This window comes from Phycodurus eques, chromosome 8 (assembly GCF_024500275.1).
Source record: "Phycodurus eques isolate BA_2022a chromosome 8, UOR_Pequ_1.1, whole genome shotgun sequence".
NCBI classification, from domain to species: Eukaryota; Metazoa; Chordata; class Actinopteri; order Syngnathiformes; family Syngnathidae; genus Phycodurus; species Phycodurus eques.
In genome coordinates, this window is record NC_084532.1 from 22,432,132 (window position 1) to 22,448,298 (window position 16,167).

Here is a 16,167-nt window from a genome sequence, read left to right on the forward strand (position 1 = left end):
CTCACATCTTCTCACCAGACAGTGGACCAGGACCAGACTCTCCAAAATCAGGAGCAGTCGCCTCAAAGGAGGACCAAACGGGATAAGAGGGCAAGAATACCGACAACGCAGACCATCATCAGCATTCAAATGTATCTGCTACCATCAAAAATCTAATCCTGCTGTTTTACCCGAGGTGCCTGCAGACATGTAGCATGTGTTTGTGTTTAGTAGGGGGTGGGCGGGGAGGCTTACGGGACAATTGAATTCTGGGTTTGGGGCATCTAAGGAGTCTGGATTTGAACAGTGAGACTGGATGCTTATACATGTGAGGGGAAAGAAGTTAAAAGAATGAATTGGTGGAGAATCAGGGGGTGGGGGGGGGTTGAAATGTACATTGTTTTTTGTACCTTGGCTTTAATTTATTAAATATATCTAAGACTGCAGCTATATCCTGATTTAGTCTTCAATGCAAGTACATGAATAGTAAAACAATATTAGATGACAAAATACACAGGAAAAAATTTAAACAAAATATTGGAAAAGGAAAAAAAATGCACTACACAAGTATTAGAAAAATAAGAAATAGTGCACAAAATACAATTATTAAAAAAATTGCTAAAAGTATAGGAAATTATAAAATATTTAAAAAAATATTACAACAAAATACTGTATTGAAGGGGGCGCAGTGGACAACGGGTTAGTACATCTGCCTGACAGTTCCAGCCTCACCTGTGTGGAGTTTGCATGTTCTTCCCGTGCCTCTTTGGGTTTTCTCCGAGTACTCCGATTTCCTCACATTCCAAAAAGATGCATGGTCGGTTAATTGAAGAGTCTAAATTGAACTAAACTAAATAAAGGTCACAAATATTCAAGAGATCAATATTAGAAAATAATAAAATATAAGATGAAAATGCACAAATAGACATGATCTAAAAGAAATAAAATATTAAAAAATTAATATGAAAATACAGTATCAGACAAAAATAAAACATTAAAACAACCATGCAAATAAATTTTAATAAAAAGTCCACATTGCACAAAACGATCATCAGTCAAAAAGATAAAAATATAAATATTTACAAATAAAACCTATTAAAAATAGACAGGAAAAATTCGGAAATATCGATAAATAGAAGAAAATAGAAAACACTACAAAATAATTGTAAAATATTACAACAAAATACAATATTACACTATTAACTGATCTATTTCCATAGACAAGATGAAAATTGCACAAGTATTAGAAAAATAAATTAATATTAGATGAAAAGTGCAAATTTGACACAAATATTAGAAAAATAAGACAAAATTAGAAGAAAATACACAATAGAATAAGATACAAAGTTTGGGAACTCGATGAAAAGTACATACATAAAAAATAAATTGACAGATAATAGCAAAACAACAATTACTAGTCAACAATGTAAAAGAAATTTACAAAAATGTTAAATAAATATAGATGACGTTAGGTAGGCTATGCTGGTCTTTTCACTAACCACACCGGACAACAACAAACCCACCTTATTGTTGACCACCCTCCATGTAACACAACCACTGAGGCTTAAATAGAGGGACTCCACACCGAAAATTTAGACGTGAAGAAGCCTTCTGCATTCACGGTAAAATGTCTTCAACAAACAACAACAGTCCAGTTGCCTTCATTCAACCTTTGTAGATTACGCACATTTTTTTGAAAACCAAAAAGCATATTACAATCGAATAACAATCCATCCATCAATTTTCTGAACCGCTTATCCTAATATACATATATATATATATATCAGACCATTAACTGATTTATTGGCTGCGGGATGATGCCACTCAATCAATTTTCCTCTGTTGTGGCCCGTGATGCATTCAAGTGTCACAAGGTTGTCTTTCAAATCCCCCTCCCTCTTCTAGATAAGCACTGCGCCTGCGCGCAGCAACAACTCTGCGTCGTCCAGTTGAGTCCACGCGGATGTCACTCGGTTTCATCCACTCTGTCACCAACCACCAGCCCAGCGTCCACCACCGACCACCGCCACTTCTGCCTAATAAACGTCGCCCCCTTCGAGAACGGCAAGAAGAAAAGCGCGCCGACACTTTGATGTAAGTTAGCTAACTTTTTCGGGGATGACTAGCTAGCAGCTAGTTTAGCTTCTATTATATGGCGCTAAATTTAAAAAGAAATACATATATTGCAGTTTTTATTAGTTTTTGTTCATTCCCCGTTAATCTTTCCCGAGCAGAAGAAGAATATGTATCACTGTCGTACTGTGTAGAGAGGAAATTGTGTGAATTTGTGTGTGCAAGGATGTTCTTGTTTCTCCATTTTGTGTGTGTGTGTGTGTGTGTGTGTGTGTGTGTCTCTTTCAGTCAGTCTGTCTGTCACATTCAGCATCAACCAGAAAGCGCCTGACCCTCATAGTTTGGGTGTGACCTTCAAAATGCTACACTAGTGGTTTCGCTTAAACTGTGTGTGTGTGTGTGTGTGTGTGTGTGTGTGTGTGTGTGTGTGTGTGTGTGTGTGTGCGCGTGTTTGAAACTTTTAATTCTGAGTGTCATGCGTGAGAACCACACTTGCACAATTAGAAAATGTACTCCATACATTTGTCCTTGTTGCGTATAATGTGGGAAAACCCTTTAACCCCCTAACAAAAATAATCAAATCATGTTCATTTATATAGCACTTTTCATACATTAAAATACAACAGTGTTTTACAAATATAAAAACAGACATTTAAAATAGCAAGAAGTATATAATCCACAAATGTTAACGCAAAACACACCCACACGATCTCACACACGCACACAGCATATATTGATTAATAATGTAGAGACTAATTATTATCGGTCAAGAAAATCATGTGATTGATTTGTAAATGTCCGCTTTATTGTCCCAAAAAATCTCCAGTTCCGTTATCTACTTGGACTGTGTCATGCATGGTGGAAGCTGATGAGGTTATCTTTGTTGACCCGGTCTCCGCTGAGCTGATGTATTTTACATCTGTGCTCTTGCTAGCAATTTTAGATTTTTGATATTTGTATCTATTTTAGCAAATAAAGGAAATTAAAAAAAAAATGATGAATTGATGGTGAATAGATGAAAATGATAAAAAATTGACAAATATTTGATAAAGAATGGACAAATATCAAAGAAAATACACAAATATTAGAACCCCACAAATATTAGATGGAGAATCCCGAAATATTGGGTTAAAGAATATTAGATGAAAAAAATACACAGACTTAAAAAAATACAAAACTGTTATGAAAATACACAAACATTTATAGAAATGTTAGAAAACAAATATACAAAAATATTATGACATACTATACATATTAGAAACTGGACAAAAATACTGGACAAAAAAAATGGACGCAACATAAAATACATGCAATATATAATGCAACATATGTGACAAACATTAGAGAAAATGTGCAAATATTAGAAAACATAATATCAGGAGGAAAATGCATAAATATAAAAAATACTAACATTAGATAAAATAGAAAATAATACAAAACAATTAGACAACAATACAAATATTACATGAAAAATACACGTTTTACAAACAATAATGCAGTATTTGAAAAAATATAATACAATAAAAATACTAAACAAAAAATATATAATAAAAAAAAAAAATTGTAGAAAAAAGTACAGAAATATTAAATGAAAAATACAGTAAGTATCAGACAATTTTGGGGGGACACATACAAATAACAACGCAATGAAAAAATATTGTGTACCAGAACAGACTGTGTTTGACTTTTTCAAAATTTTTCATCTCTGTCGGCCAGCCATGGCTGTAGTGAGGTTTTACGGCGGTGAGGTAAAGGGGCGTAACCTCCAGCGGGCGGCCAAGCTCTACCCCCAGCTATCCATCTCCACTGAGCTTTGCTACAATGTGGAGCTGACGGGTAAGTGTTGAATAAACGTCAACTAGCTGACAAACAGTGGGTATAAAAAGTCTGCTTAACCCCAGTTCAAATGCCAGGTTTTTGTGACACAAAAAAAGTAGACCGAAACAAATAATTTCTAAACTTTTTTTTCAATGTGACCCAGAACACGTACAGCTCAATTGGAACAAAAATTGCAATGTTTTCAAGAGAGGAAGTAAAAATAAGCAACTGAGGTAATGTGGTTGCACAAGTTTGCACACCCTCTTATAACTAGGTGTTCAGAATTAACCAATCATTCAAACGCATGTTAGATGGGAGTCAGCACACGCCTGTCACCATTTAATTTCCCTCTGCTTTACCCCAAATAATGTTAAGCTGTTGTAGTGGGCTTATCCTCACATTTTTGTAGTCACATCTTTCAGCACAAATGTTTTCCGCAAAGAGCTTTCAAAGGGATCTCAGTGGTATCAGCCAGGAAAAGGGTACAACAGAATTTCCAAGGTATTAAATGTAGCATGAAACACAGTGAAGACGGTCATCAGCACCTGGAGGAAGTATAGCACAAAAGTGGCATTGCCAACAACAGGAAATTATTCCACAATTAATACAAAAAAATTAGAAGTAAGCTGGTCAGGCTGGCTGCCAAGAGACCGACAGCCACAAATCAGTACTTGGTGAGAGACATTGATGACTGAAAAATAACTATTGCTTTTAGAAAAAGGAACGGTAGTCTGATTACTTTCACGGGGAAAGTAACGCGTTACTTTGCTCGTTACTCAAAATGGCAGAATTTCGGCGTAACGCGTTACCGGCATCACTGGTTATGAACATTTCAAAATAGCAGTCAGTGTTGGCACGCAAAAAAATGTCAAGAAAAGCCAAGCGGAACTTCATGTGGGGATAATCAAAGCACTTACTGTAAATTGGTGGCAGGTGTTTGCTGACTACCATTTAGCATGATTTTGAACATGACTGATTAATTCTTAAGATACCCACGTACCCAGTTACAAGAGGGTGACAAGAGGGAGCGTTATAAGAGGGTGTGCAACCACATTATCTCAGTTGTTTATTTTTATTTCCCCTCTTAAAACATTTTTTAAAATGCAAACAAGTTTTACAGGTTATAAATGACATTGATGGTGGAAAGGTTTTGAAATGATTAATCTTGGTCTCATTCTTCATATCACAAAATACCTGGCATGTGAACAAGGGTGTGGAGACTTTTGTTTTTACCCTGTAAAATCAGTGATGATGATCTCTGTGTGCTGCAGGAAGCGCCAGTCTAGGTGCAGAACAAAAGGAGATCCTCCTCTGGTTGTTCCAACCTCCGTTGCAGGCCGAAGCGCTCTGTGAGACGCCCAAACTCAAAGAGGGCGATGGTGCTGCACTGGTGGAGATCGGACCCAGGTACTCAAACCCAATATCTCCAACGTCTAACAAAATTTGGACTTAAAAGCGTCATCACGCATGATGTAAATAAATGGTTAGATGCTTATACTGTATAGCAGGGGTGCTCAATGCGTCGATCGGAAGGTAGTATTGGTAGATAGCATGACATTGCGTGACATTAAAAAAAAAAAAAAGACATCAGCCTAGCATCCATCCCGTTGCTTGATTGATATACATATATAATTGATGACATCTGAATTTTTCTGACACTTAGGTCATGCACATGCACAAACAACGGTGCTAAGTGTGTCAAAACTAACAAGGTAGTCAGTGAGTTATCTCCAATTTTTATCTGTGTTTTCTCTTAAACTTAAGAGAGGGTATTAAAATGAGTGGGGGGGCTGGACCAAGTAAGAAGACGAAAACTTACCACTTTCATACGAAATGGGGGGAGGAGTATTTTTTCACGATGACATTTTCGAAATACGTATGCCTCATCGGTCAATGTGCCATCGCATTACAAAGAAGGGAAATGTGGCGCTGCATTTTAGGACTGCATGGAAAATACGACACTGACTTCCCGGCAAAAAACGAGCTGAGAAAGTGAAAGGTGAGGGAACTAAAATCCCAGTTGTCCGGACAGCAATTATTTTTCACACAACATACTTCAAAAGCGAAAGCTGCCACCAAAGCATCGTTCTGAGTGAGTTAAGAACAAGAAGTCCTTCCAAGATGGTGAGATGGTAAAAGAGGCAATCATTGAAGCAGCTGACGCATTGTTCCGGGACTTAAAAAATTAGGCAGAAATATTATCTTCGATCAAAGCTCTGTCCGGACTACGCATCCCTGGCTGATTCACTTCAGTGCAAGTCATCGGAGTAAACTCGGGTAATGAAAAAAAATTTACATTGTGAATTATGTTGTTGTGCAAGATTGGCTCATGCGGTGATGCAAGGTACATCAACATACATTGGTGCTGAGCTGTGTCGGCGGCCCAAAATGTTAGCTCACTGGTAGAGCTCTCAAACCGGAGACATGGTCGCGGCCCCCAACCCCCAAAAAAAAGGTAGATTGCGAGAGGTTGGCTGCTTGAAAAGTAAATCTTGGGGCAAAAAGGTTTGGGCACCCTTTCTGTATAGTTTCATTGCAACATTCCAACACCCAAAATTTGGTAACGAACCCAAAAATTAAGTCAAGTCAGTGAGCATGTAAAGGCTCTGTGTCGTCTTTAATTTGCTTTTTTTTCATGAATGTTCAAAATGATCCTGATCAAGATGTTGTGTGGTTAATTGTGCTCTTAAGGCTGAACTTCTCCACTGCATGGTCCACCAACGCCGTGTCCATATGTCAGAGCGCCGGCCTCACCAACGTCACACGGGTAGAACTGTCGCGGAGATTCCTTATCAAGGTAAGCACGCCTCAAAAGAAATGATGAATAACATTCAATATTTTCATCAAATTATTATTACTACATTAATGTTCATGGTAATATTATTAGCAGCAGTCACTAGCAGTTATATTAACAGTTCATAGCGACATTACTATTTGCAGTGACACTTCACACTCTCAATTTATCTTATTGTACTGAGCAACCAGACGCTTTCTGATGGTACAGTAAAATGAAAATTAAACAACTACTAGTAATTAGTAATAAATAAATAAAGATCATATGTTAGACAAAAAATGCAATAATTAGACATATTTTTGATATTGGAAAACAATAAAACCCAAAAATAAGAACAAAAGTACAAAAGATATAAATAATTTTAAAAAATACATTTTTAATTCAAAATTTGTTAAAATATTACAAAAAGAATGGGCTGAAAAGGGAACAAAAGAAATGGTTGAAAATGCAAAATAATATTAGTTGAAAATGCCAGATAGACATAAAATGCAGAAAGGTTACAGAAATATTACAGGGGGAAAAAAATAAACTGCACAACAATTAAAAAAAAAAAAAAAACAACTAGTATGTTAGAACAAGTTACAAAATAATTTGAATAATTGGGCTAAAAAACATGTTGAAAAGAATGCAAAAATTAGTTCAAAAAATAAAGAAATATATAAAACAAAACAATTAGACACAAAAATTACGATTTGTACAAATAGAAACTTTGTGCTGAAATAAGATGATAAATTCAAAAATATTCGTTCAAAAATCATAGAAAAATACAAAAAATGTTACAAAATTTGTAAAAAAAAGAAAAAAAAAACTCAAAATGTAAAGGAATTATGAAAAAAGATTTTAGACCAGTAACGTATTAAATAAAGAGTGCAGAGATATTCAACAGGCAATATTTAATAAAAATGTATCATAATATTAGATAGTAATGAAATACAAATGTGATGGAAAAATACACAAATATTAGGAAAAAGTCAGATTATTAGACAAATAATGCCAAGATATAAGAAAAAAATACAATGAAAGGGCATATTTCCACACCTCACACCCAGACACTCACACGCCACTCCATCGGGCCGTGCCTCTTATGGCTTTTTTTTGTGTTCCTCTACGCTCACGATGTGTGGTAAAAGTGTTTTAACACATTTTGAACAGTGCTGTCTATGCTGCACATTTGAATTGTAACGTCACTTTCTGTCTCTTCTCCTCCAGCCGAAGGACAGTGCCGACACGGCCGACATCCTGAAGGACGTGAAGAATCTGATCGTCATCCTGCACGACAGCATGACGGAGTGCGTCTATGAGCATCCCGTCGCTTCCTTCACCGTGGACGCCCGAGTGCAGTCTGTTTTTGAGGTGGACGTCCTGGGCGAGGGGCGAGCAGCGTTAGAGAAGGCCAACGACCAGCTCGGTGAAATGTCCTTTGATTTATTCAGTTTATTGCTTTATTAACATACATCTCAACATTCTTTACTCTTCGGCCTCCTTTCAGTGTGGCTGCTCTCTGTCTGTCAGTGGAGGTAATGGTGTCACATGAGCCCGTGCTAATGTTATCACACCACCACCATGCTACTCATTATCTTGCACGTGTTTGTATGTGTGTGTGACCACATGGGGAAGCAACCATTAATATAACACTTTGCATGACATGCTAACTGGACACTCAAAAATATGCGATGAAAATTGCTCAGATAAAAGCTAAAATATCAAACAAATTTAAAAAATATACAAACGGTACAGTTTTTTTTTTTTTTTTTTACAAATACAACTATATTAAATAATCAATACACAAATATTTGAAAAAAAGATACGTTACACCAAAAGTATTATATGAAAAATAATACTTATTATATGAACAAAAATTAGATAAAGAAAAATACACCAAAAATGAAAAAAATAGAAAAACATTGAACATTTTCAAAAATATAAAATGTGAAATGCAACAATATCAGGCAAAAAATATTTTCTAAAATGCAAATTTTAGAAAATATAAAGAATACAACACTACAAATTAGGGGCAAATCTTAGAAAATAATGCAATTTCTTTAGTGGAAAATATGAAAATGAAAGAAAATGTAAATATTAAGCGTAAAATACTGTACTCGGTATGACACAGTTGTACGACAAAACAGACAGGTCCAAAAAGCAATTCTGGACGTAGAAGCAGAAAACTGGTGGCAAAAAGTGGCTTCAGAACTTACAGTATGAATATATGCAGGGACCAGTCAGTTCAAGCACAAACTCCTTGAAATTGCCTCAAATACGTCAGAACGAGACCTACACGCATAGACACACGACACCGGCTGTTTGTGCGCATGGATGTCATTTCAGCGACATTACGTTCATAATATCATGCCCTGCAGTGTGAATGTAAACTTTGTGGAGTCATTTATTACTTCAGTGGAATTGACCCACAATCATGTAAATAATAGAACTTCTATATTTCATGACCACAATGAAAATAGGAAAAAACAACACATGCGTATGATGCTAAATATCAAATATGGAGTCAAATAAGAAGATACGGAATGATCTCATAGGTATACGTTACGCAGGTTTGGCCTTTGATGACTGGGATCTGAATTTCTACACGTCAATGTTCCGGAGGATCCAGAGGAACCCGACCAGCGTGGAGTGTTTCGACCTGGCCCAGTCCAACAGCGAGCACAGCCGCCACTGGTTCTTCCGGGGCCGCATGGTTATCGACGGCCAGGAGCAAGAGGAGACGCTCTTCCGCCTCATCATGGACACGCAGAAGCACAGCAACAGCAACAACGTCATCAAGTTCTGCGACAACAGCAGGTGGGATGCAAACAAACAAGATGCTATACGTTTGTGAGAGATGTAAGAAGTGTGTGTGCTTAGTGGTATCAAAGGCATGGAGCTGGAGTGCATCTACCCCAAAGATACGTCCCAAGCCAGTCCCTACGAGACACGCCAGTCGCTGCGACACGTCATCTTCACCGCCGAGACGCACAACTTCCCAACAGGTCTGATCAATTGGAGCAGTGATTCCCACATTTTATTGAACAAGCCAGATATTTTATTATGTAAAAATCAGCCCCACTGTTGCATTACAGTGGACCAGAAGTCCAGAAGGACTCGCTCACATATTTTCAGAAATAGGCAGGTAACAAAAGATTATTATTTTTTAATTGTTATTATTATTTTTCTCACTTGATGGGTGGGAAGGCAGTCCAGAGACCCAACTATTTATATACAAGCCATTAAAACATAAATTATCCATAGTATGTCATCTTTTAAACCAATTTCAGTCAATAAGTTTCTCATGTGACTAAATGTGCAGGCGTGGCTCCGTTCAGCGGTGCTACCACGGGCACCGGTGGCCGCATCAGAGACGTCCAGAGTGCCGGGCAGGGAGGCCACGTCATTGCTGGCACCGCCGGATACTGCTTTGGCAATCTGCACATACCAGGTCCAAAACCTACCTGCTTCCAAAACCACTGGAGTTAGGTCCCCCCTGCTCCACACTTCAACAGCTCCCGACATGCTCTACAGGTTACGCGCTCCCTTGGGAGCAAAATGGAGAGGGATGGGAGTACCCCACTAGCTTTGCCCCGCCGCTGCAGGTGGCTATCGAGGCCAGTGATGGCGCCTCGGACTACGGCAACAAGTTTGGGGAACCTGTTCTGTCAGGTGGGGAGACGATCATGACCTATGCACACACAAATATGAGCAAAAGACAACAACAAAAATTATTTGCTAGGATTCGCCCGTTCCTTCGGGATGCGGCTTCCCAATGGGGAGCGGCGAGAGTGGATTAAGCCCATCATGTTCAGTGGAGGGCTCGGGTCCATTGAGGATGCGCATGTAAAGAAGGAGCAGCCAGAGAAAGGTAAAGTTATAACGTTTTTGGAATTTTATCAATTTTATTTTTAGAGAAGTGTTTTTGTCTATATATCTGGACCACTTCTATATCATCCCATTCATATATTTAGTATAAATTGTACCATATTTTAATTTTGACTTACAAATATTGACTGTATACATGTATTTTCATTTAATTAGTGCAATTAAAAAATATATACATGTATTATGATTTAATTTGTACAATTAAAATTATTATATTATCTGATTTGTGAAATGAACAGTATCTGAATCTTTTTTTTAATTTGTGCATTACAATATTTGAATTTATTTTGTAATATTAAAATACATGTTTTTACTTAATTTGGGAAATTACAAAAAAATACAACTATTTTTAATTTAATGTTCATTAATAATTGTTTATATTTAATTTGTGTAACATAAAAACATACTGTATATTTTTTAGGAGTTATTTGTATTGAATATGTGGAATTAAAAATACAACATGCAGTTAGAAATATAAATGTATTCGGGAGGATAAGTGGTTTATTTTAAATTGATCTGTGTTTAATTTGTGGAATTATCTATCAATCATATATGTGTGTGTGTGTGTACAACCCTAATTCCAATGAAGTTGGGATGTTGTGTTAAACATAAATAAAAACAGATTACAATGATTTGCAAATCATGCTCAACCTATATTTAATTTAATACTTTACAAAGACAAGATATTTAATGTTCAAACTGATAAACTTTGTTTTTAGCAAATAATCATTAACTTAGAATTTTATGGCTGCAACACGTTTAAAAAAAGATGGGACAGGTGGCAAAAAAGACTGAGAAAGTTGAGGAATGCTCATCAAACACCTGTTTGGAACATCCCACAGGTGAACAGGCTTATTGGGAACAGGTAGGTGCCATGATTGGTTATAAAAGGAGCTTCCCTGAATTGCTCAGTCATTCACAAGTAAAGATGGGGTGAAGTTCACGTCTTTGTGAACAAGTGCGTGAGAAAATAATCAAACAGTTTCAGGACAAAGTACCTCAATGTACAATTGCAAGGAATTTAGGGATTTCATCATCTATGGTCCATAATATCATCAAAAGGTTCAAAGAATCTGGAGAAATCACTGCATGTAAGCGGCAAGGCCGAAGATCGACATTGAATGTCTGTGACCTTCGATCCCTCCGGCGGCACTGCATCAAAAACCGACATCAGTGTGTAAAGGATATCACCACATGGGCTCAGGAACACTTCAGAAAACCAATGTCAGTAAATACAGTTCGGCGCTACATCCATAAGTGCAACTTGAAACTCTACTACGCAAAGCAAAAGCCATTAATCAACACCACCCAGAAACGCCCCCGGCTTCTCTGGGCCCGAGCTCATCTAAGATGGACATATGAAAAGTGGCAAAGTGTTCTGTGGGCCGACGAGTCCACATTTCAAATTGTTTTTGGAAATTGTGGACGTCGTGTCCTCCGGGCCAAAGAGGAAAAGCGGCAGCCGGACTGTTATGGACACAAAGTTCAGAAGTCAGCATCTGTGATTGTATGGGGCTGTGTTAGTGCCAATGGCATGAGTAACTTACACATCTGTGAAGGCACCATTAATGTTGAAAGATACATACAGGTTTTGGAGAAACATATGCTGCCATCCAAGCAACGTCTTTGTCATGGACGCCCCTGCTTATTTCAGCAAGACAATGCCAAACCACATTCTGCACGTGTTACAACAGCGTGGCTTCATGGTAAAAGAGTGTGGGTACTAGACTGGCCTACCTGAAGTTCAGACCTGTCTCCCATTGAAAATGTGTGGCGCATTATGAAGCGTAAAATACGACTGTTGAACAACTAAAGCTGTAAATCAAGCAAGAATGGGAAAGAATTCCACCTTCAAAGCTTCAACAATTAATGTCCTCAGTTCCCAAACGTTTATTGAATGTTGTTAAAAGAAAAGGTGATGTAACACAGTGGTAAACATGACGCTGTCCCAGCTTTTTTGGAACGTGTTGCAGCCATAAAATTCTAAGTTAATGATTATTTGCTAAAAACAATAAAGTGTATCAGTTTGATCATTAAGTATCTTTTCTTTGTCGCGTATTTAATTAAATATAGGTTGAACATGATTTTCAAATCATTGTATTCTGTTTTATTTAACACGTCCCAACTTCATTGGAATTGGGGTCGTGTGTGTGTATATATGTATATATATATATATGTATATATGCGTATATTTCATTTTGTATTTAATCTATGCATATTTTGTTTCTATTTACCTATATGTTTGTATTTTGTATGTAGTTGATGTATCTTATTACAAAGTAAACCAAAACCTTAGGTATGCCTACGCAGTCATAAAATTCAAGAGTTATTAATTCAAAATACATATCTAATTTTTTTGTTTCCTGTGCCAAATGAAAGGGGCAAAATATTAGAAATAGCATGATGCAATAGTTCCACGCCACTGCTGACGACCACAATAATAAACAACTCCTGTATGGGCTCTCATTTATTATATTGTGCAGGTATACATTATACATTGGTCAGTTAGTACAATTATTTGTATTGATCAACGTTCCCTCTTCTGCACTCGTCAACCAGGTATGGAAGTGGTGAAGATCGGAGGCCCAGTTTACCGAATCGGCGTGGGAGGAGGTGCGGCTTCCTCTGTTCAAGTACGACTGCTTAAAAACTCTCTTGATGTGAAATGATCAGTGACTCGCGCTTGAAATGTGTTTTGTCTCCTGGCAGGTTCAAGGCGACAACTCCAGCGACCGAGACCTGGGCGCTGTGCAGCGAGGAGACGCCGAGATGGAGCAGAAGATGAATCGAGCGCTGAGGGCCTGTCTGGAACGATGGGATGGGAACCCCATCTGCAGCATCCATGACCAGGGAGCAGGAGGGAATGGTAGGATGGAATGTTCCTAAGTTGATTTAATGAAACTCACCTTTTTTTACATCTTCAGGAAATGTTCTAAAGGAGCTGAGCGAGCCTGCTGGTGCTGTCATCTACTGCAGCCGATTCAAGGTGAGCTGCTGTGCAAAAATCTAAACCTCAGATGAACTCTTATAGGAAGCCTAAAAACCCACAAATGTTTGATCGTTACATTATTTACATAAATGTATTTGTTTGCTTTAAAGAACTTAAAAACTGACCCCTGAGAGGAAAAACTGTTTGGCACTTGTAATGTAGGTTCCTGTTACTAGTATCTTTTGGGGCTCTCGAATCAGCGGCGGTTCACTGTACTCGTATATATCCTCCCCAGTGGAGGTAATAAAATCAGTTTGTTGGTGTCGTTTCAGAAAGGCGATCCCACGCTGAGTGTGCTGGAGCTTTGGGGGGCCGAGTATCAGGAGAGCAACGCCCTGCTGCTACGCCCGTCAGACCGCTCCTTCCTGGAGAGGGTTTGCCAACGGGAGAAATGTCCCGTGGACTTTGTGGGGAACATCAGTGGCGACGGCAAGGTGCCAGGTCCTTTAAGAAGACCTATCATGTTTTGTTTTTCACAATTTAAAATGGCTCCCAGGTCTTTCAACGTGTGTGACATACTGTTGTCAAAATACCCCAAACATTTATTAATGTAGCACACTTTACACACCCTATTTCTTAATTCTACGTGAGGAAGCAGAGCCTATAGTGAGGAGGGCAAAAGCAAATACCAGTACAGATTTTTTTACTGGTGGAGGCAGCACTTTATACACGACTCTGTAAATGTGGCATATGAAGGCATTACAAATTATGAATTGGCCCCCCGCTGCTTCGACCACTTCACCGAGCAATCAAGTCAGTGCCGCTGATTATAAGCTAATGCTATTAGCTATTAATGCTGTATGTACATCCAGCAAAACTCATTGCAGCTCTGCTTTGAGCATGGTGTTTTATAGTGCCTCTGCATAAGTTTCACAGTACTGTGCTGCAGTCACTTGAAAGTGGCTCTGGATCTTCACCAAACCTACCTGAAATTCACAAACATTAGAAAATGTAAAAAAATTATAATGATCAATAAAATAATGAGAAAATAACCAAATTATTAGAGGAAAAATACATAATACAACAAAATGGTCAAATATTAGAAAAAATACCAACTATTTGACAAAAACTAAAACAAATTTTGATTAAAAATACAAAGAAATTGCCCCAAATAATTATCTAAAATATTAGATGGAAAATATGCAGATATTAAAAGAAGTAAATGTATTAAGAAAATTCTGTATTATGACCAAATATTAAAAAATAATACAAAGATATATAATTGAAATGTTTTTAAATAGATGAAAAATATTATATTAGAAAATTAGAAAATGTAAAAAAAAATAATAAAGGGAGAATGCATATGTATTAGAAAAAAATAGTGGATGTTTACATAACATTGTTGATCATGTCATGGCCAGTGAAACTCAGTGTGGTTGCGGATATGGAAATTAGACCCACTGTTGCAGATGTGCAGAAGGTCTCTCTTACGGACACTTTCAGAAATAGGTTCTTACTCTAACTAAATATTTATTAGGTTGTTTAATTTCACACTTGATGAGTGGGCAGGCACTGTAGAGATTCAACTATTTGGACTGTATAGAAGCTATTAAAATGTCACTTTTACATAACTTATCCTCTTGAAGTCCAAGAAAATGTGCATGTGTGTGCGCGCCTCTTCTGCATTTAAGTCACAGCTTCTGTGCTCACTCAGATTGTGCTGGTGGATGACGAGAACACAGGCGGTGAGCCAGTCATCAACGGGCGCCATCCAGTGGACCTGCAACTTAAATGGGTGCTGGGCAAGATGCCCCAGAAGGAGTTCAAAATGGAGCGACTGAACCCCACGCTTCACCCACTGTTGCTTCCCGCCGGGCTGACGGTCAGAGACGCCCTGGAGAGAGTTTTACGGTTGCCCGCTGTGGCCTCCAAACGCTACCTGACCAATAAGGTTTGTTCTTGTTATTTGTTCTGTAGAATTAAATGAGAATAGAGAAACCAAAAAACGACTTCCAGTGCTTTTTCACAGGTGGACAGGTCTGTGACGGGATTGGTCGCCCAGCAACAATGCGTGGGCCCCCTCCACACGCCGCTGGCGGACGTTGCCGTTGTGGCCCTTTCGCCATTGGGCCTGAAGGGGGCGGCGACGGCCATCGGCGAGCAGCCCGTCAAAGCGCTGGTCAACGCAGCGGCGGGCGCTCGCATGGCGGTGGGCGAAGCACTCACCAATCTGATGTTTGCCAGAATCTCTGCGCTTAAGGTGAGCAGCCGCCTAGGGCATGACAGAAAAATACACTGGTACCTTGATTTACGAGTGCCCCACCTTATGAGAACTTATTCAGATACACCGCCGTTCCAGTGACGTGAAAAGAAAATGGAGCAATTAATGTACTGTAATGCCCTTGCATACGGCCACAGTCACTGATGCACTTTGGGCCGTTTATTCAACAGGACAAGCAGTCAGACACAGAAGTACAAAATTACTAAAGCATGCCCATTAAAGATACAATTTGCAGTTTAAAAAAAGTAAACAAAACACTTGTCGTCATATGTTAAAACTAAATCACCCCCCTCTGGCCCCATCTAATGCCTCTAATTTGAATGTATCTTAATTAGGGCTGTCAATTGATTAACCTTTTAATCAGATTCATCACACTTTTGATTTGTGACGTATCGCAATTAATCAAAGGTGCCAAATGTATCA

General features: G+C 38.2%; 1 protein-coding gene across 3 annotated transcripts in view; it reads left to right on the forward strand.

Annotated features, from left to right (window-relative positions):
- The first annotated feature begins 1,915 nt into the window (after positions 1-1,915).
- The window catches only part of pfas (phosphoribosylformylglycinamidine synthase), a 24,797-nt gene continuing 10,545 nt past the window's right edge, over positions 1,916-16,167 (forward strand). For all 3 annotated transcript variants that reach the window (XM_061683507.1, XM_061683508.1, XM_061683509.1), the window contains exons 1-16: positions 1,916-2,073; positions 3,769-3,888; positions 5,142-5,277; positions 6,562-6,667; positions 7,874-8,072; positions 9,217-9,463; positions 9,527-9,651; positions 9,969-10,097; positions 10,181-10,318; positions 10,389-10,517; positions 13,094-13,167; positions 13,244-13,400; positions 13,459-13,520; positions 13,796-13,957; positions 15,178-15,414; positions 15,493-15,723. In XM_061683507.1, the coding sequence (XP_061539491.1) occupies positions 3,771-3,888; positions 5,142-5,277; positions 6,562-6,667; positions 7,874-8,072; positions 9,217-9,463; positions 9,527-9,651; positions 9,969-10,097; positions 10,181-10,318; positions 10,389-10,517; positions 13,094-13,167; positions 13,244-13,400; positions 13,459-13,520; positions 13,796-13,957; positions 15,178-15,414; positions 15,493-15,723 (2,250 nt within the window). In that variant the 5' untranslated portion in view covers positions 1,916-2,073; positions 3,769-3,770. The remainder of the gene's footprint in view (positions 2,074-3,768; positions 3,889-5,141; positions 5,278-6,561; positions 6,668-7,873; positions 8,073-9,216; positions 9,464-9,526; positions 9,652-9,968; positions 10,098-10,180; positions 10,319-10,388; positions 10,518-13,093; positions 13,168-13,243; positions 13,401-13,458; positions 13,521-13,795; positions 13,958-15,177; positions 15,415-15,492; positions 15,724-16,167) is intronic.